Source organism: Puma concolor, chromosome D1 (assembly GCF_028749965.1).
Source record: "Puma concolor isolate L17-30 chromosome D1, mPumCon1.1.hap2, whole genome shotgun sequence".
NCBI classification, from domain to species: Eukaryota; Metazoa; Chordata; class Mammalia; order Carnivora; family Felidae; genus Puma; species Puma concolor.
This window is the reverse complement of record NC_141676.1, coordinates 6,487,885-6,507,791: the sequence shown is the minus strand read 5'-3', so window position 1 is coordinate 6,507,791 and position 19,907 is coordinate 6,487,885. Positions and strand designations below refer to the sequence as shown.

Here is a 19,907-nt window from a genome sequence, read left to right as displayed (position 1 = left end):
TGCAGGCTTCTAGATGACAGTGTAACTATTCATCCAACTCTGTATTGCTAATGTCCAGCCTGACATGACCAGCAAAGAGTGTGCTGTTTGCTGAAAGAAGTGGAATCTCTGGCCAGCTTGGCAACAAATTTATTAGTTCAGAATAGAAAGAGCAAGAGTCCAACTGCTTTGATTTCTTCAGTAAAAACTGAGCCTCTTGATTGGAGAGCTGCCAGCCTGCCCTCCCCCCTACTCTCCAAACAACTAGCCCTACTTATTAAGGCACTTGAGGAAAGGGGGAACAGAGAGGTCTCAGACCAAACCTCCCAGGATCCCAGACAGGGCCAGTGTTGTCCCACCAGTTCCCTTACAGCCACAGCTGAGCAAGGAGAGCTGGCAGAGACCTCTGCAGGGCCAGAAGGCCAGGCCCTCAAATGCTGGTGTTAGTTCAAGGACAACGTGCCAGCACCACAGAGGGGCTGGTAACAGGCATTATTTTGGCACAAGATGTGAATGAATCCATCATGTGAAGACACTTGGTGATAAGGCTTTGTGGCCTCAAAGGCCATAGCTCCAGCCTGTCCCTCTCTCTAGGAGAGTATTAGAAGCTGGAAGGTAGGGATGGGGGCCCCCAGAATTCCCTGTAAAGAGAAGGGAGCGGAACATCAGGATAGGGGAAGAGTTTGAGTCCTCCCTGCTCCCCGCTTTCCAGAGAAGTTAATGCTTCTGCTTAAGCACCTCCAAAAAGAGAGAGAGATAGACACTGCCAGTAAAAGAATAAAATGCACCCCCCGGAAGACATCACCCAAAGAAGTTGGGGGCAGTTGGAGCACACCCCCCTCCCCGAATCCATAAGTGCTTGCTTTGGGAGGGCTTCAATCCCCTGCAACCCAGTACCCCAGGTAGGGTAAGTGTCCCCCCCCTTAGGAGCTGATCTGACTCAGAAGGGCTGAGAAGTCCATGTCGGCAATGGAAGAGAAGTCTTCATCCCCTGAGAGGAGGCCGTTGGGAAGCCCAGAGGCCCCCAGGGGAGCGGGAGCTGGGTCAGGGGGCCTCTGGGACCCCGTCACCAGGCGAGTTATTGCCTCAGGGTATTCCATCAGCATGGGCTCAGCTGGGTGGGGGGCCACAGATACACCCTGGTTCAGCAGCTGCTGAAACTCAGAGTTGTCGACGGATGCCAGGTCTGTGAACACTGCTGGGTCGGTGCTGTTGCCAAGCAGGGCCCCCAGGTCTTCATCAGCGTCAAACTGCAGGTGCAGCAGGGCCTCCGTCAGCGTCCCTTCCCCAGCCTGGGTGGTCTTGGGAGCAGGTGGGACCACAGCCTGAGCAAGGCCTGGGGCTAAGATTGGGGCAGGGGCCGGGGCTGGGGCCGGGGCCGGGGCAGGGGCGGGGACAGGGGCAGGGGCCGGGACAGAGGCAGGGGCCGGGGCCAGGATTGGGGCAGGGGCTGGTGCCAAGGCAGGGGTCTGGCTTGGGATCTGCCCGGAAGGGAAGACCATGGGGGAGAACTCCTCGAAGTTGATGGTGCTGAGGGATGGCGTAAAGGGATAGGGCTGGGGAGCTGGGAGAGAGAGACAGAGTCGGGTCAGACAAGGCTGCAGAGACCCACCCTGTCACCTGTGCTCCAGCCCCTGTCAGTAGTGCTTAGGATCAGTCCCTAGGAGGAGGTCCCTCCCTAGGAGGTCATGGCTAGCACCCTCACTCCTTCTTCCTCAGTCTGACCTGTTCGGTTCCATCCCCACGTCCTCCTGTGGAGCCCTCCAGCCCGCAAAGCTCTCCCAGCCTTTTAGAGGAAGGGATGCTGTCAGAGATCAGCTGGTAAAACCCAAGCCACAGACCATGAGCCCAGTGAGCGCCCGGCGAGTCAAAGCCTGAAGCAGGGCACTTGGTCACTCTTTTGTGAGCTACATACCAGCATGCACATTCTGCTGGAGGAGCTTCTGCTTCCCTAATTCAACTGAGAGTTGAGGGAGAAGACTGCATTTTTGAATGGTCTCCTGTGGCATCCAGTGTGGGGTTTAGCTGACATAGTGGTTCTCAGACCACAACGTGCATTAATTCATGAGCTGGTTCCGGGGCCACGCTTCCAGAGCCTCTGGATTGCACAGGTCAGTGATGGGGCCGTGGAATGTGCATCTTCACTACCCCCCCAAATGACTCTGATGTGGGTAACTAGACCTTAAGCCCTGTGAGCCCCACAGACAGTAAGCTTCAGACACCCGCTGGTAAAGCTGACCCCCTCCAGCCCAGAGCCACAGGCTGAATAGAGTTAAGCCCACAGTTCTGGTGGGGCAACAGGAAATCCTTACCTGGCTTGGGGACGGCAGTTGAGCTTCGGGAAGGCACAGCAATGCGCCGGGGTGGAGGCCGGGGGTCGGTGGGTCCTGTGGGGCAAGGCTGGGTCAGTTCCTAGCCCCCAGGGTCTCCCCTCCCCTATCCACCACCTTCTAATTCTCTGCACTGCCCCTCTCACCATTGAAAGGACTCTTTTTCATGATGCTCTTGAAGGTCTCATATGTCCTTTTGCGTTTCTCCTCAATCCGGTGACGATCATCTAGAAAAGTAATGGGGAAAAGTGGGTCTTGCTCTTCTCAGCTGGATCCCCAGAGCCTTCAAAGGACCCGCAGGAGGAAGATGACGAGACCACCTTTCCGTAAGACCCTTTCTCCAAACATTGCCTGCCAATGAGAAGGGCCTCATGACACTGACACGCAATTCTGAGAGTCCCACAGCTTTCTGAGAAGGCCTTGGTCACTGAATCTGACCACCCCCCTCAAAGGCCACGTGGGTGCCTCCAAGTAGGGGTCATGCTCTGAGGGGACAGGAGCCCTCGTGAAGCCGTCTCCAGCTTTTTCTCTTACCTGCATTGCCCACGTCCTAGCTCACCTCCAGCCTTGATCCAGGCCTGGCCATGATCTTTGCACACAGGGGCAGCATAATAGGCTTGCTAAAGACCAACAAGGACTTGTATTCTTATCTCTGATGGTTTGCTAGTTCAGTCTGGAGCCTCCAGGACTGCCTTTCTAAGTACTGGAGCACATGGATAACTCCAAAGTACTCAACACCATCAGTCCAAAGCCAGCCGCATCATCTCACCTCAAAAACCTGGTTCTTCCTTCTCCAGTGGCCCCTCACCACCTGTCTGCCCTGTCACCCCAACTAGAAACCTTGGAATCATCCTCAGCATCTTCCTTTCTCTCACTCTCCACCATCCACTAACACGACACACGTTTACCAACACCCACCATGTGCAGGCTCCATTCTAGCCACTGGGGGTATGGCTGTAAGCAGACAAAGGCTCCTGCTCCCCCCAAAGTGGACATCCTCATGACAGGGGGACAGGGACACAACCACATACAAGTGACAGGAGCTCTAAGGAAGAGACACAGGCTGATGTAACAGAACCGGAAGTGAGGTTGGGGAGTCGAGCTTAGAGGTGGCCATGGAAACACCAGTGTGGGCCCATCATGTGGCGATCCAAGCACTCCAAGCAGAGGCAACAGCTGGAGCACAGGTCCCGAGGAGGGACTCAGCTTAGTGTGTGTCGGACAGAAGGGCTTGGGGGCGGAGGGCACCCAAGGGAGACAGCGGTGGAGGAGACTGTCTTCCTCTGCCATTGGCTCTGCAAGGTTCACACCACGTCTTCTCCTGGACCGGACTACGGCATCTTCCACAAGAGCCTCCCTGCCTGGAGTCTCTCCCTCTCGGATCCTCTATACATTCCTGCCAGAGTGAGCTTCCAGATCCACGCGTGTCCCTTCCTTCTTAAACCTTTGGTGGCTCCCCACTGTCTTTAGGATGAAGTCTTGGATGAATGCCTTGAGTCTGACACTCAAGGCCCTCCTGCCAGCACCTGTTCAGTGCCTGCCGACAGCTCCCACAAGGCTGCCCCCAAATGCGATGGGCACCCTCCAACGCCCTTGCGCCTCCAGGTGTCTGTCCACCTACCTGGAGAATGTGCTTCTGGGGCCTTCTCCACCTTAAAACACTCCTGCCCCATGCAGCCATCTCCAGCTCTTTGCACGCACCTCCCTCTGTTTCACAGGTCTTTCTGTCACTTAAGAATCTGTCCTGCATGTTTGTCTTTGTCATGAGACTGAGCTTCTGGAGAGCAGGGAACACATCTCATTCGTCTTTGTGTTCACAATACCTGGCACGGGCCCTGACACCACGTGGGTGTCAATAACTATTTGTGGAATGAACCGATGACTATTTCGGGGGTTGCTTTCCAAACTCTATCAGACCGCTCCTGGGACAGAAAACACTCTCAGGCTCGACGACGGGCTTTGGATCGAAGATCATTCTGGCTGTTCCTAATGTGGTCAGATGCCCGAAAGCCTTGACCAAATCATGGCTACATGGGAGTGACGAGACACATCGCCCGGCAATAGGACCCTAGAGCCAGATGGCCTGAGTTTAAATACTAACTCTGCCACTCACTATCTATGTGACCTCAGGCAACTTAGATGCCATCTTCTACCTCAAAAAGCTCACGAGGGAACAAAATCAGGTAATTCACTGATACGCTTGGAATAGGAGCAAACATGTAAGGACTCAGCCAATCTCAGGGATCCTTACTACTAACTGAGGCAAGAAAGAGAATCTGATTCCTGTATAAATCCCTGCCCCGACTCCAGTTCTTGACCCACTACTACAGCCCCAGACATCTAGCCCTAGCCTCACGTCTGCTGGCTGGAGACGACAGTCCTGCTGCTTCCCTCCCCAGCTGTGTACCTGTGTCTGGCAAGTACTGAAATTCCATGGGCTCGCTGAGCTCCCGATCTGAAGGCCGCCGCAGCTGCATGGAGACACGCACGGGGGCCTGCAGGCTGGGGTCGGCATAGGGAGGTGTCCGGAACACAATGGCCACTTGTCGGTGTACGTCAGCTTGAGAAAAGGAACCTCGGGCCTCCCAGCCTGGTCCCGTGAAATACACTTCAATGTCCTCTGCGGGAGATGGGGAGCAATGTGGGTCACCGTGCTCGACTCAGACGGCTCGCTGCCCGCCCCCCCCCCACAATCGCTGAGACTTGTTTCCCAAGATACATCACTCTGCTGCCCCCGAGGCATTAGGGGGAGTGTTTAAAGCCAGTCTCCTGACACTCACCATCTCCGCTCAGCATTGCCCCTCACCTCCTGTTCCAGAGTCCAGCCCTCTTCCTGGTGTGTACCTTTCTGCACCTTGTCACACAGCAGGAAGATCTCATCCCCCCCGAGGCAGCTCCCAGAGTTTCGGTTCACTCGGCAGATCTTGAGCTCCGCGGTGTTGGGGGCACCTGAGGGCATGGGAATAAGGAGGGAAGCCCTGAACCGTCGCAGGTCTCCGGGGCTGGTCTGCAGGGGATGCAACATCCCTGTCCATCCCAGAGTCAAGGCTGTTCAGAGCTTGCGGACCACACCTCCGCAGCCAAGGCTGCACCGTCCCCAGGACCCCTCAGCCCAACGTATTCAGCAACTGTTTATCTACTATGTGCCCAGCACTGTTCCACGCACGGAAAACACGACAAAACTTAATCATCTCTGCCCTCGCGGAGCTTATAGTCTGGGGGAACCAATCTGGTCACATACCCTCTTTTTCCATCAGACCCAAGCACCCTTCAAGACCCAGTTTGCTTGGTAACAGACCCTTCCCTCCTGACCTCCACTTCATCCTGGTTTTCTGTCCTTGGGGCTCCAGGGCCCTTTTATTCCCATTCATCCTGCTGATTACTTGATTAAAGGCTGCAACTGATCAACATTGGCCCAAATCATCTGTGAACTTCCTAGGAGATTTCATCATTGAATCACTACTCTGGTAACATCTTCTTGTTCCTGGGAGTTCATTTCCCGGAGTCATTAGTACCGTTCCGGGTACACTATCCTCCCATCATGTAGTGGAAATGCCTGTCTCGCATCGACTCCCTGCCAGCCTAGAAGCGACACCTCACAGGCAGCTCCGGGTCTCCTTTGCCCTGTCTCCCCAGGCAGCACAGAGCTGGACACAGAAGAGGTGACAAATCCACAAGACGCCTGAACCAAGCGAGAGCCCCTCTCGCAGGCCATACCCAGCCAACCCCCTTCCTCCTCACAGGCCCATCCCCCTCTCCCTTCCACGGCTACCCCAGCCACTCACGGTTGTCAAAGATGGGATGCGAGAGGACAGGTGGCAAGCGGAGGGGCCTGCCTGCCGGGTCCCGCACTGTCACCTGGAAGCAGAGCCGCACCGCATTCAGGTCGTAGTCCCCACGCTGTTCTTCTATGGGAACTGCCACAAAAGCACATGGTCAGGAGATTGGGAGGCATGGCAGGGAATGAGGGGGGGCAGGGAACTCTGGGCCAGGAGGGTTAGTTGAGGGTGTGTCAAACAGTAGGAGTCCTAAAGCAGGAGAGAGACAAGGTTCTAGACCCATCACTGACCTGTATGACCCTCATGGGACCCTGGATGTCATGTCCCCTCACTGGCTCCCAGTTTCCCCAATGGTAAAATGGGAGTGTGTACTGAATGGGCAGCAAGATTCCGTCTGCACTATGACTGTTGGCCAATGAGGGAGAGGTGCAGGGAAGGTGGCTTCAGAGGGGCGACAGAGGGTGGGGGTGCTTCAAGCAGGCCCAGGCTTTCGCCCCCTCACCTTGGAAGGGATTGTTGTTGGTCTGGATACGTTGACTGATGGCCTGCTCCAGGTCCCGCTTCTTTACACACTGGATCCCCAGGTTCTGGAAGCTGAGTCCCCCACCAGGCATCAGTCCCAGGGTCTCTGCCCAGGCTGCCCTCCTCCCCCCACTCACGAGATCACCTCTGTGCTTTACCCCCTCGAATGGCTTCCTCCTGTGCTGCAAAGAAACCCCACTCCTTACTTTGGCTGAAAAGCACCTGTGCCCTGCGACCCGGCCCTGGCCACAGTCCCTGCTGGCTCCCTGCCCTCAGCCATAGTGGCTTCTTGTCTGTTCTCCAAACACGCCAAACTCACCCCCACTTTGAGGCCTTTGCATGTGTTCACTCAGCTTGGAATGTTCTTTCCATGCTTCTTTGCTCTTTCTCACTATTCAAGCCTTAAGTGAGAGGCCTTTCCTGACCTCCTGGCTCTCCTACCTCCCTCCCCTCCACCAGTAGATTATTCTTCCAACCTAACACTGTTTTATTTTCATCTGTGAAGTTATCTCAGGTGTTGAGGTGACTGGGGATCCAGCCCTAGCCCACAGAGCTCTTTTCTACTTGACAGTGGAGATGCACAAACAGGTAACTCCAAGACCAAGGGAATCTGCTTGCAGAGCTGGGAGTGAGGAATTCGGTCTCTTGTCCAGACAGTAACAGCTACACGACTGCCTTGCCTCTTGTCCCCCCACCCCAACCCCGCCCCCACACCCTGCTGGTCAGGAGCTCACCTGTGGATGCAGCGGTCTGGGCAGAGCTCAGCCTCATAGAAGCCATCCCGGCAGTCTTTTCCCACCAGCTCATGGGGGTGAGGCCGATGAGGGGGGTCCTTGGTAACCAATGAGATGCGAACTGTCCCTGGCCCGGTGTAGCCATTGATCTGTTCAAAGTACAGAGAACATCTAGAAACTCAGGAATTCCAGACCCAACTCCCAGATACTGCACCGGGGCCCGGAAGCAAGCCTACCACAGTTCCTTCCCGCAAACCCTCTCTGTGCCCCCCACCCCACCGCTAACAGCCATGCTGACCTTGATGGTGGGGTGGGTCTTGGTGGTATCCGTGCTCCTCTCGCCGGGGATACTGCCCGCGGAGCGACCCTCGCACTTGTAGCGGAAGCGCATGCCCCGCTGCTTGGGCTGCTCGATGATCTCCACATAAGGGCCAGAAGCCTGGGCCGGCTCTGCGGCGGGGACACGGACCAGCCACGGTCAGCCGGCTGCCCTCCTTGCCCCTAACCCTGGGGAGCTCCTCCCCAGTCACTGGGAAAGGCTGGTCCACTTACCAGTCGGGAAGATGAGGGGAAACAGGTCTGAAAGGGGAGGGAGACGAGGGTCAGCACAAGCCCACTTCCCATCCTTACCAGGGAGGGCCTGCTTCCCCACGGAGAGGAGATGGAGCCAGGCTCCCTCCCTCCGAAGGAGACTTTGTCAAGGCCTGTTCCCTGGGACCTGCGGGTGAAACTAAGGAGAAGGGGTAAAGAAGGCAGAAGCACCTGCTTCGCGAGGGAACCCTGGGTATAGCGTCCTCTCTTTACGGAGGGAAATGGAGTCGGGGCCTTTCCTACTTCCATAAGGAAAACTAAGGGAGGGCACTTCCTACACCTCATCCTGAGAGGAAACGGAGTCAGACACAGTCTCTCCCCTGACAAGGAAACCAAGTCGGAACTGCCCCCACGGCCCCGGGGTGAAACTGAGTCAAAGCTCACAGCCACCCCTCCCCCCTCCCCCCTCCCCCGCCAGAGGATACTGAGTCAAGTCTCCGCCACCTAAAGGGGAAACTGAGTCAGACCCCTCCATGCCCGCCCCGCCCCGCCCCGCGCCACCATCCGGCCGGCCGCTCCCTGCGCAGCGCCCGTCGGCGCAGGAAGGGGCGGAAGGCGGCGCGGGGGGCTCCCGTCGCCGTCCCGGAGACCCCGACTCGGCCACCCCGCGGGGTCAGAGGGTGCCCTCACCGTCCATGGCCAGGGTCCCGGGGGCGGGGCCGGGGTCGCAGCTGGGGCCGCAGCGCGCGCTACAGCCAAGCCATTCGCCAGAGGCGGAAATGCGCCGCGCGCGCCCGCCGCCGCGTCACTGCCGGGAATCCGGCCGCGCCTGCGCGCTGCGCCGCTCAGCCGCCGTCGCCGCCGCCGCGGCCGCCGCCACCCGCGCGGGGCCAGGCGCGCGCCGCGCTCAAGTCTGAGAGGCCGCGCGCGCCGCCGCCGCCGCCGCCGCCGCTGGAGTCTGGGAACCAGAGCGCGCCGCTCAGGGGACCAAGAGGCTGCTCGTCCCGACGCTACTCTCGAGGCTGGCGGGGCTGCTGGGCTGCCTCCCGGGTCCAGGCCCCGCCTGGAGGGCGGGCCCAGCGATTACTCACAATGTTTTTAGGGGATTTCGGGGCCCCCTCCCGCTGATCGGAGGAGTTGGGTGATGTCACCCAGGCCGGGTCTGGAGCCCAGCCAGGGCTGCTGGGCTGCGGCTGCCCGCCCTGCGCGGGGAAAGGCCCGGGCCTGCTTCGCCCGCAAAGGCCAGGTGGCTGATCTCCGCAAAGTTTCCTAATCGCCAAAGGTGCCTCTTGGTGGTGTCGCGGCAGAAGCACTTTTTAATTAGCCATTCACGCCAATCTAACAAAGCAGGGGCAAAGGGGAACTTCCGGACCTCTCCACCTGGCAGTGCTTGGACCGTGGGCTTCACGGAGCCTGCAGAACGCAAGGGGCGACCAGGACACTGCGCCGCATCTGCTCCCGCCGGCGAGGGCGGACCGAGGGCTAGTAGGTTTAAGGTTCATACGCGTTTATGGTTCATTCACATTGTCAGCCCCAGGTCCCAGGCCCCCAGCGCCCCCCCCCCCCCCCACACCCAGGGGCGATGGTAGGGCTGGAGGCGCCCAAGGGTAAATCTTCCGAGGAGCTTTGTCTTTATAGCCTGATGCCTGTGTCTTGGAAGGTCCCAGACCCCTGGGGCCACCTAAACCCGCAAAGTCCTGCACCCCCCTCCCCCACCCATCTCCCCAGGGCCTACTGCTAGGGTCCAACCATCTGCTAAAGCAGTTCCACTAATTAACCCTCCTGTGACCTCTCCGCGGAGGTATAGTCCCCAAGGCCAAGCTCAAGGCCTCTTTGTGGGGTGAGGGAGGAGGCTGGAGTACGCCCCCCCCCCCCAGGCTTTTTCCCCAAACGAAGATGCTCCAAGGCAGGCGGTAGATTCTTCCCCAGATGGAGAAAGACTGAACTCGTTCTAAATTAGGGAATCATGTGGGAATTGGAAAAGATTGGAAATTCTGACTTGCTTTCCCAGGCTCTGAAAAAACAGGAAGAGAAAAGTGAAAACAGTTAACCACCCCTCCCACTCATTTCAGTTTCTCCTGTTTTGGGCCCGGATTTGAAGAGTCAGCTCACTTTTGAGAAGGAGGCATTCAGGTCGACAGAAGTGATTACTTATAATCTTTGGTTAATGACACACAATCATTGATCCTTGCATGATCCTTTTTTTTTTTTTTTTTTTTTTTAATTTTTTTTTTCAACGTTTATTTATTTTTGGGACAGAGAGTGACAGAGCATGAACGGGGGAGGGGCAGAGAGAGAGGGAGACACAGAATCAGAAACAGGCTCCAGGCTCTGAGCCATCAGCCCAGAGCCTGATGCGGGGCTCGAACTCCCGGACCGCGAGATCGTGACCTGGCTGAAGTCGGACGCTTAACCGACTGCGCCGCCCAGGCGCCCCATGATCCTCTTTTTAAAATTCACATATATTGGGACACCTGGGTGGCTCAGTTGGTTAAACCTCCCACTTTTGATTTCAGCTCAGGTCATGATCTCAGGGGTTCATGGGGTTGAGCCCTGTGTAGGGCTCTGTGCTGACAGCGAGGAGGCTGCTTGGGATTCTCTTTTCCTCTCTCTCTCTCCTCCTCCCTTGCTCAAGCTTGTGCTCTGTCTCAAAATAAATAAATAAACTTAAAAAAAATTGTTTTTAAAGATAGCCAGTCTTAAAAAAGCTCTTAATGCATGGATTTAAACATATTTGATGCATTTTGATCTATTAATATTTGATCTATTGTTTTCCTTATTGAAGTTTAAATTGTTCCATCTTTGGCCAGTGGAAAATTTTTCAATTTTGTTCTTCACTCCTTTTGACACAGTTCCGCAATTCTAGTGTCTAAGATCTGGAATTGGGAAGGTTTCTGAAGAGTCCTCATTCCTCCTAGTGGGAAATGGTATTTAGAGACCATAGCCTGAGTGCTAGGGGTACTTACTGATCCTTTACTGATCCCTTACTGTACTGGGTTAGTCATTGTAGATCTTTTCAATGAACAGTTAGGCTATATATATAATATAAAATGTATTAGGAGTTCATATTGATATCTCCTTTTTAAATTTAGGACTACAGGGTTTTAACTTACCCTCAATCATCTTACATATTTCTCCAGTGTTAGAAAAAAATCTCATTTCTCTTTTTACAGAAATAGAACAATTCATCCTTAAGTTCATATGCAGTCTCAAGGGACCCTGAATAGCCAAAACAATCTTGAAAAAGAAGAACAAAGTTGGAAGAGTAAGACTTCTTGATTTCAAAACTTACTACAAAAGAATACTAATCAAGCCCATGTGGTACAGACATAGATTGATGAAATGGAATAGATAGAAAAAAAAAAAATAGAAAAACAAACTCTCACATATGTGGTTGAATGATGTTTGGTAAGAGTGCTAAGACTATTCAATGAGGAAAGGACAGTCTTTTTACCAAATGGTGAGGGGAAAACTGGATATCCACCTTCAATAAATGACATCGGACCCTAACCTTACTCTATATACAAAAATTAACTTAAAATAGATTGAAGACTTAAAGAGCCAAACCATAAAGCTCTTAGAAGAAAGCATAGTGGAGGCAGGGGGCTCACCTGGGTGGCTCAGTTGGTTAAACAACCGAGTCTCGATTTTGGCTCAGATCATGATCTCATGGTTTATAGGTTTGAGCCCCGTGTCCGGCTCTGTGCTGACAGCACAGAACTTGTTTGGGATTCTCTCTCTCCCTCTCTCTCTGCTCCTCCCCCCTCCCCAAGTTGTATGCTTCTACTTATATATAGAATTGTCAAATTCATAGAGACAGAAAGTAGAATAATGGTTACCAGTGGCTGGGGAAAGGAAGGAATGGGGAGTTAGTGTTTAATGGGGACAGAATTTATACTGGGGGTGGTGGAAAGATTCTGGAGATGGATGGTGGTGATGGTTGCAAAACAATATAAGTATACTTAATGCCATGGAACTGTACACTTAAAATAGTTAAAATGGTAAACTTTATATGATGTATATTTTATCACAATAAATAAAGGAATAAATAAATAAATACCTCTGTTCTCAATGACATCGACCAATTACTCATTTGATGTATTTCACATTGTACACAAAACATTCTCAGAATAATAACACCAACTGCCACCAATAATGCGTGGAGTTATTGAAAATATAATATATTTTTGTAGTATTTGTCCTTAGGTTATATATAATTTGGGGTACATATCCATTATCAGGTTAAGGTAGCTCCTTTCTCGTTCTAGTTTACTAAGAAAGTGTATGGTAAGTAGGTGTTGATTTTTTTTCTTTTTAAAAGTTTTTGTTTACTTATTTTAAAAGAGAGAGAGAGAGAGAGCAGGGGAGGTGCAGAGAGATAGAGAATTCAGAGCAGGCTCCTCGCTGTCAGCACAGAGCCCGATGCCGGGCTTGAACCCAGAGCCACGAGATCATGACCTGAGCCGAAATCAAGAGTCAGATGCTTAACTGACTGAGCCACCCAGGCACCCTGATTTTTTTTCAAATGTTTTTCCACATCTATAGCGAAGAGCAGATGATTTTTCTCCTTTATCTGTTAATGTAGAGTATGATGTGGACTACCTGATAGGAAACAGTCCTGTGTTCTTGGGATAAAACTAGCTTGGTCATCAGTGTGTTACATTGTTGACTTGATTCACTGATAAATGAGGAGGGGGTTTTGCAACTATATTTGTAAATGAAATTGCTGTCAATTTCCTCCCCCCCCCCCCCCCCCGCCCCCGGCTTTGTGTAATTTTGGTATCAAAATTGTACCAGCCTCAGAAAGATTGGAGGAAAAATCTCCCCTTTTCTATTCATTTTGAGGAGTCTGTTTAAGTTTGGAATGATTTCTTCCTTGAACAATTGGTAAAACTCACCAGTGAAACTGACTGTGGCTGTTGTTTTCTCGGTAGATTTTATTTAATTATTTTAACCTTTTAATTATGAACATTTTCACATACATTCAGTATTAGAGAGACTGGCAGAGTTAACCCCCACATACCCATCCTTCAGCTTACATAAGTTATTAACTTTCCTGGGTTGTTGTTTTTTTTTTTTTTTTTTGCTCCATTTTAGGGAGTATTTAAAAGCAACCATTACATTAACTCATAAGTACAGAATTATGTATGTCTACATGTAAGGATTTCTTTTTTATTTTTTTATATATTTATTAATTTTTTTTTAAATGTTGATTTACTTTTGAGAGAAAGAGAGAGACAGAGCATGAGTGGAGGAGGGGCAGAGAGAAGGAGACAAAGAATCTAAAGCAGGCTCCAGGCTCTGAGCTGTCAGCACAGAGCCTGATGAGGGGCTCAAACTCATGGACCACAAGACCATGACCTGAACTGAAATCGGACACTTAACCGACTGAGCCACCCAGCCTGGAGCTTGCTTTGAACTCTGTGTCTCCCTCTCTATCTGCCCCCCACCCTGACCCTGCACCCCACCTCCCCCACCCCCTGCTCGTGCTCTCTGTCTCTCAAAAATAAATAAAAATGTTTTAAAAAATAAAAGGTTTTTGAACAGATTTCCTGCTGTTGAACTCTTAATTTTTGATTATATGCAAATATATTCATTCTACCCTCATTTTTTTTTAAGGTGTTTATTTATTTTTGAGAGAGAGAGAGAAGTCGGGGAGGCGCAGAGAGAGAGGAAGACACAGAATCCGAAGCAGGCTCCAGGCTCTGAGCTGTCAGTACAGAGCCCTACACGGGACTCAAACTCATGAACCATGAGATCATGACCTGAGCCGAAGTCGGACACTTAACCGACTGAGCCCCCCAGGCACCTCTCTACCCTTGTTCTTTTTTTTTTTTTTTTTTTTAATTTTTTTTTTCAACGTTTATTTATTTCTGGGATAGAGAGAGACAGAGCATGAACGGGGGAGGGGCAGAGAGAGAGGGAGACACAGAATCGGAAACAGGCTCCAGGCTCTGAGCCATCAGCCCAGAGCCCGACGCGGGGCTCGAACTCACGGACCGCGAGATCGTGACCTGGCTGAAGTCGGACGCTTAACCGACTGCGCCACCCAGGCGCCCCTCTACCCTTGTTCTTGAAAGATAATTTTGGTAAGCACACAATTCTAACTTGGTTATTTTCTCTCAGTGCTTTGCAGCTATCACTCCCTTGTCTTGTGGCTTCCTTTGTTGAGAAGGTTGCTGTTATTCTCTTATTTATTAGAAACCTGTCCTTCCTTTCAGCTGTGAAAACTTTGTGTCCATTATCTCTAAATATATTACCTTTCCTCTATGCTTTCCATATGTTCTTTCTGGGACTTATTAGTAAAATAACTAGATAGGCCTCAGGGAAAAATATGTGTAACACATACATCCAAGGAAGTCCTCGTCTCTAGAGTATAAAGAACTTCTACAAATCAATGATGAAAAGAGAAACAATAAAAGTTGGCAAAAGAATTGAACAGAAACGTCACAAAAGAAGATATCCAAATAAGTGGTAATAAACACACAAAAAGTATTCATCAAGAGTCATCAAAGAAATGCAAATTAAAACTACAATAAGATACCACTTCCCACATACTAGGATAAAAAGACTAAAACATAAAATGATAAAGAGGATGTGAAGCAACTTGAACTCTTGCTGGTGAGAACATAAAATGGTACAACCACTCTGGGGATCTGTTTGGCACTTGTGAAGTTAAATCTACATTCACTCTATGACCGGCAAGTTCACTATTATGTATTTTCCAAAAATGAATTTTTAAAAATGCTTTCACAAAATGTACAAAGATGTTTCTAGCTTTTTTATAATATGAGAAGACTGTAAACTACCTAAGTGTCCATCAGTAATAATCCTTGGTGAGTGGATTAACAAATTGTGGAATAGTCACACAATGGACTACAGTTATCATACCTTGCACCTTCTACCATGGAAGAGAAGCACCGTGTCTGCGAGGCAGTTTTTAGATTTAGACAACAGCACATACTACATTTAGGAATTCTGTTCTGATCCATCCATTGAATGGCTTGAAGCCTGCCACGTTTAAGTAGAGCCTGGAGCAAGAGAGAGCTCTATGTGTATGCAGGTTAAGGTCCAAGGGTCTCTGCCTATCATGATCTACGAATTGTCAACCCCATGAAGTTCAAAGTGGCATATTCACAATTGGGCCTGTACAGATCCAAAGGGCAAATGTAAGTTTCATGACCATGTGGCCTGATCCCCACTGTGTCTGTTGCATCGATGTCTCCCCATCAGCTCATGCCTGTGGCCTCTTAGGGATTCTCTATGACCAGCTAACAAAGACGAGAAGCTCATGCTTGGTTCATTGATGGGTCAGTATGATAAATTGGAGTGAACCAAAAATGGTCTGCTGCTGTTCTACAGACCTACTCAGGGTGGAAAATAGCGAGGGGTAATCCTCCCAGTGGTCAGAGCTTCAAGCAGTAGACCTAGTCATCACCTTGGTGTAGTTTGAGAAATTAATGGCCTGGAATAGCGCTATGTATGGATTCCTGGACAGTGACAAACTCATTCGTCAGAGCCTGGGAGTAGCAAGGTTGAGAGCCCAGAGACAAGGAGACGTGGGGAAGAAGCATGTAAGTGGCCTTATGAGAGTGGAAAGAAAGTGCAGGGATCTTTGTGTCTGGTGTTACTGCCTACCCAGACAGCATCCATCATAGAGAGAAACTAAACAATATGGTGGACAAGACGACTTGTCTCATAGATGTAAGTCAGCTTTTGTCTTAGGCGACTCCAGCATTTGCACAATTGGTTCATGAATAGAGTACCAGAGGCAGGGATGCAGGTTACCTATGGCCCAATGATGTGGGCTCCCTTTCATCACAGCTGATGGCAAGTGAATTACATTGGGTGCTTCTGCAATGGAGTGGCTGTGATATTGTCCATACTAGGATTGGCATGCATTCTGGGTATGAATTTGCCTTCCTTACCTAGGTTTGGGTTAACTCACTGGGCTAGCAACCATGTTCATGGATTGGAAGATTCAGTATTGTTAAGATATCAATTCTCCCCAGATTTATCTATAGAATTAGTGCAATCTCAATCAAAATACTGGCAGAATCTGTTCTAGAAAATGACAAATTGATTCTAAAATTTATATGGAGGGACGCCTGGGTGGCTCAGTCAGTTAAAGCATCGACTTCAGCTCAGATCATGATCTCACAGTTTGTTCAAGCCCCACGTTGGTCTCTGTGCTGACAGCTCAGAGCCTGGAGCCTGCTTCCGATTCTGTGTCTCCCTGTCCCTCTCCCTCTGTCCCTCCCCTGCTTGTGCTCTGTCTCTCTCTGTCTCTCAAAAATAAATAAATGTTAAAAAAATTGTTTTAATTTATATGGAAATGCAAAGGACCTATAATAGCCAAAACATCTTTGAAAAAGAACAAAGTTTGAAGAATTACATTACTTGATTTCAAATTTATTTTAAAACTGTATATTGGGAAAAAAACTGTATATTGGGCTTTGATTAAAGAAGGGTTTATTGAAGTAAAAAAAAAAAAAAGCTGTAGTAAACAAGAAAGTGGGATATTAGCGTTAAAACGGACCTATTGATAAATGGAACAAATTAGAGAGAACAGAAAGAGACCTACACATATACATACATGATCAATTGATTTTCAACAGGGGTGCCAAGGTAATTCAATGGGGAAAGGTTAATCTTTTCAAGAAGTGGTGATGGAATAATGGGGCAGGGGAGGGGTGGGGAGTAAAGAACCTTAATCCTTACCTCACACCATATATAATAAGTGGTTTCTTGTCTCTGCCGATATTTATTGCTGAGTAAAACATGTGATACTTTCATGTGTTTGGTGGTGGTTGTTTGAGAAATCAAACAGTCCTGTAGGCTTAACTTGAGAAAGCCCCCCTCCATGGAGGGTTTGCTCCTGCTTTTGTTTCTGCTATTAATTTCAGTGGAGGTGGGAGTAACAGGACCACTGAGTCCATTTGAGTACTAATTTAGCCTCTCTTGTGGGTTTAGCCCTAACTGGGAGTCTCAAAATCAACATTTGATCCTTATTCTTGTTCTGAGAATTTAAAAGTGTTGGCCTAATGTCAATTGTGCTTGCTAGATATTTAAAATATTTTAAAACTGGGGGCACCCGGGGGGCTCAGTCAGTTAAGTGTCCCACTTCGGCTCAGGTCATGATTTCACAGTTCATGGGTTCAAGCCCTGGGTCGGGCCCTGTGCTGACAGCTCAGAGCCTGGAGCCTGCTTGGGATTCTGTGTCTCCCTCACTCTCTGCCCCTCCCCTGCTCCTGCTCTGTCTCTCTCCATCTCTCAAAAATAAATAAACATTGAAAAAAAATTAAGATATTTTAAAACTACGATTTTATTGTCTTACTGATAAAATTACTCTTTCTACAAATGATTGACACCAGAATTAACACAGTTTAATAAAACAATGTAAATATTGTCTATAAAACCATCTAAACAGTTTTCTTGTTGGAGCTGGTTGTTGTCATTGCTATTTAAGTAGGCTCCATGCCCGACACAGGGCTTGAACTGATGACCCTGAGATCAGTAGTTGCACGCACAGCCGACTGAGCCAGTTAGGCGCTCCTGGAGCTGGTTGTTCTAATGGGGAAGAGCAGAACTAGTCTTCGAACCTCTTTAAACTAGTTTTTAAACCCTCCTAAGTTTAAATAAGGGACTTAGAATGAAGTTATCTGTCAGTTTTTCTGTTACATATGACAAATATCTACACCAGTTATGGATTTAATATCTGTTTCTATAACTCTCCTAAGAATGGCATCTTCCCTATCTCTTGGTTTGTCCTCCCAGTCATGATTAGGGAATCAAAACTGTATCAAATGAGAAAAGTGCACCTGGATATGTAAAGAAATCACTGCCTTTCACCTTTCTGGCTGCCGACCAGTTGGTTTACTTTGCATGCAACTTGTCTTGGTTCACTGGGCCTTGGGAATCAGCTGCGCTGGCCCACTTCCAGCGTCGTGACAATAGCTAACACTGAGCATTGGTTGTGTGCCAGATGTTGAGCTAAATGCTGTACATGGGTGAGTATTTGAATCTCATGCTCACAGCCAGTCTTTGAGGTAGGTGTTGCACCATTCTACCTCCACGTTACATGTGAAGTAACGGGTTCAGAGACACTGGGTAACATTCTTAAGATCACACAGCTTCATGGAGAAGCCAAGATTGAAACCCGTTCTGTCTGCCTTGAGAACCGACTCTTTGTTGCAATTGCCTACATCAATGTGATCCTGGAGCCAAGTCCCAGATGCAGTGTTGAGGGCCCTTCAGATCTTCCTTGAAGCAAGTCATCTTCCCTAGTGTCTCTCCAAGTCTATCTTTGGCCCCAACATGGTCAGCTCTTGCAGCAAGATGCATGAAGCAGCTCTGGGTTTTTAAGGTCCCTCATGATGTAGGTCAAATCTGCCTCCCTTTGGCTTCCATTAGATGGTCAGCCCTTTGCCCTCTGGGGCCTTATAGAAGACATAAAGCTAGTCCACACCATAGGGAATCCCCTCAGATCTTGACTCATTCATTCACCAGATATTTACTATGTGTCCGCAATGTGCCTGGGACAGAGCAGTAAACAAGACAAAATGGTAGCCCTGGTGGAACTGACATTTTAAAGAGGGAAACATACAATAAGTTTCATGTTGATAGTGACACACACACACACACACACACACACACACACACACCCTTACAGTCTCTCTGGATCATTCCAGATTTCCAGATTTTTTTTTTAGGTTAGCACAAGTTGCTGTTTTTTTCTGCCACAATTTTTTTTTAAAATAAAAGAATAAAAATCAGGGGCGCCTGGGTGGCTCAGTTGGTTGGGCATCCAGCTCTTGATTTTGGCTTAGGTCATGATCTCAGGATTGTGAGGTTGAGTCCTGCATAGGGCTCCATGCTAAGCCTTGAGCATGGAGCCTGCCCAAGATCCTCTCCCTCTCTCACTGCCCCACCCCCTCATGAGCTCTCCCTCTCTCTCTCTCTCTCTCTCTGGGTGTAAGGCTACTGCCTCCTTTCTCTTCACATACTGTTGCTCTTTCTCTTCCTCCAAAAAGATGACCAGCTCTGGCTTCCACACAAGGAGACCCAAGAAGGGGAAGTTTCCATGATTCTCTAGAATTATACCTGTATGGTTCCTGCTCCTCCTGAGAGAATGCTATGGCCACATCCCTGAATGTCAGCAGTCCCTGGCATTGTTTCTATCTGTGGAAATGTTGGGGTTCGGAGCCAATGGCCAAGGAAGAATTCTTGAGACATCATCAGTTACAAAAAGGTGGTTTTATTAAAGCATGGAGACAGGACCCATGGGCAGAAAGAGCTGCCAGATTTCCAGATTCGAGATCCTTTGAAAATGTGGTCTCAGATGAGGTAGTCATACAAAGAGCAAGGCCATGGGGCTGGCTGTGGTGACCCCATGCAAGATGCTTTGGCTTGTTTCTGGGGTTTGGATGGGCCATAGGTCCAGGGCAATCCCAAAGCTTTACTCTGTCCAAGTCCCAGCAAAAAAAAGAATGGAAATCCTGCTTCCCCGTCTCCATACACCAAACAAGCAGACAGCAAGAAAGGCACAATTCGCTGGCCTCCTACCCTCTCCCAAACTCCAGAGTTCCCACTCCTACCCCTGCCCACTATTTCCTTCATCCATCCCCAGATCCTTCCCTAGCCAGAGTGCATAGGCACTTCCAACTCACTCACATCCTGCCTTTCTCTAGCCTAAAGCTCCCTTGCCTATTCTCACTGCCTCCCACCCTGTCCCAGCCACCCTCCCAATCTTCTGGTCTCTTCCACCTCCCAACTCTGTCTCCATTTCAGCCTTGGCCCAAGATCAAGTGTCAGAACTGTTCCCTCAGACTTACACCCTTCCTGTTCACCTCCCCAGCCCTACTCCAACAGATATTTGGAATAGGAGAACATTTGAGATAGTATCACAAGTCAAACACACACATTTCCTTTTATTCCATGACTCTCTCTAGTCACTGACTCAGGACACAGTGGAACAAAAGAAATCATGATGCTGGTTTCAATGTCATAACGATAGATGACAACAATAGAGT

At 49.8% G+C, this 19,907-nt stretch overlaps 1 protein-coding gene and 1 long non-coding RNA gene across 2 annotated transcripts; one reads left to right on the top strand and one right to left on the bottom strand.

Annotated features, from left to right (window-relative positions):
- Positions 1–112: 112 nt before the first annotated feature.
- Positions 113–8,900, bottom strand: RELA (RELA proto-oncogene, NF-kB subunit). The gene is made up of 11 exons (XM_086676921.1): positions 8,566–8,900; positions 7,897–7,923; positions 7,643–7,794; positions 7,345–7,493; positions 6,591–6,682; positions 6,095–6,226; positions 5,154–5,258; positions 4,717–4,929; positions 2,456–2,536; positions 2,292–2,366; positions 113–1,543 (listed from the first exon to the last, which is right to left on the bottom strand). The coding sequence occupies exons 1-11, from the start codon at positions 8,570–8,572 to the stop codon at positions 903–905; spliced, it is 1,674 nt and encodes a 557-aa protein (XP_086533047.1). The 5' UTR covers positions 8,573–8,900; the 3' UTR covers positions 113–902.
- LOC147576373 (uncharacterized) lies at positions 8,424–11,950 on the top strand. The gene is made up of 2 exons (XR_015240718.1): positions 8,424–9,371; positions 11,049–11,950. It is a non-coding gene; the product is annotated as an uncharacterized LOC147576373 (long non-coding RNA).
- Positions 11,951–19,907: the final 7,957 nt, after the last annotated feature.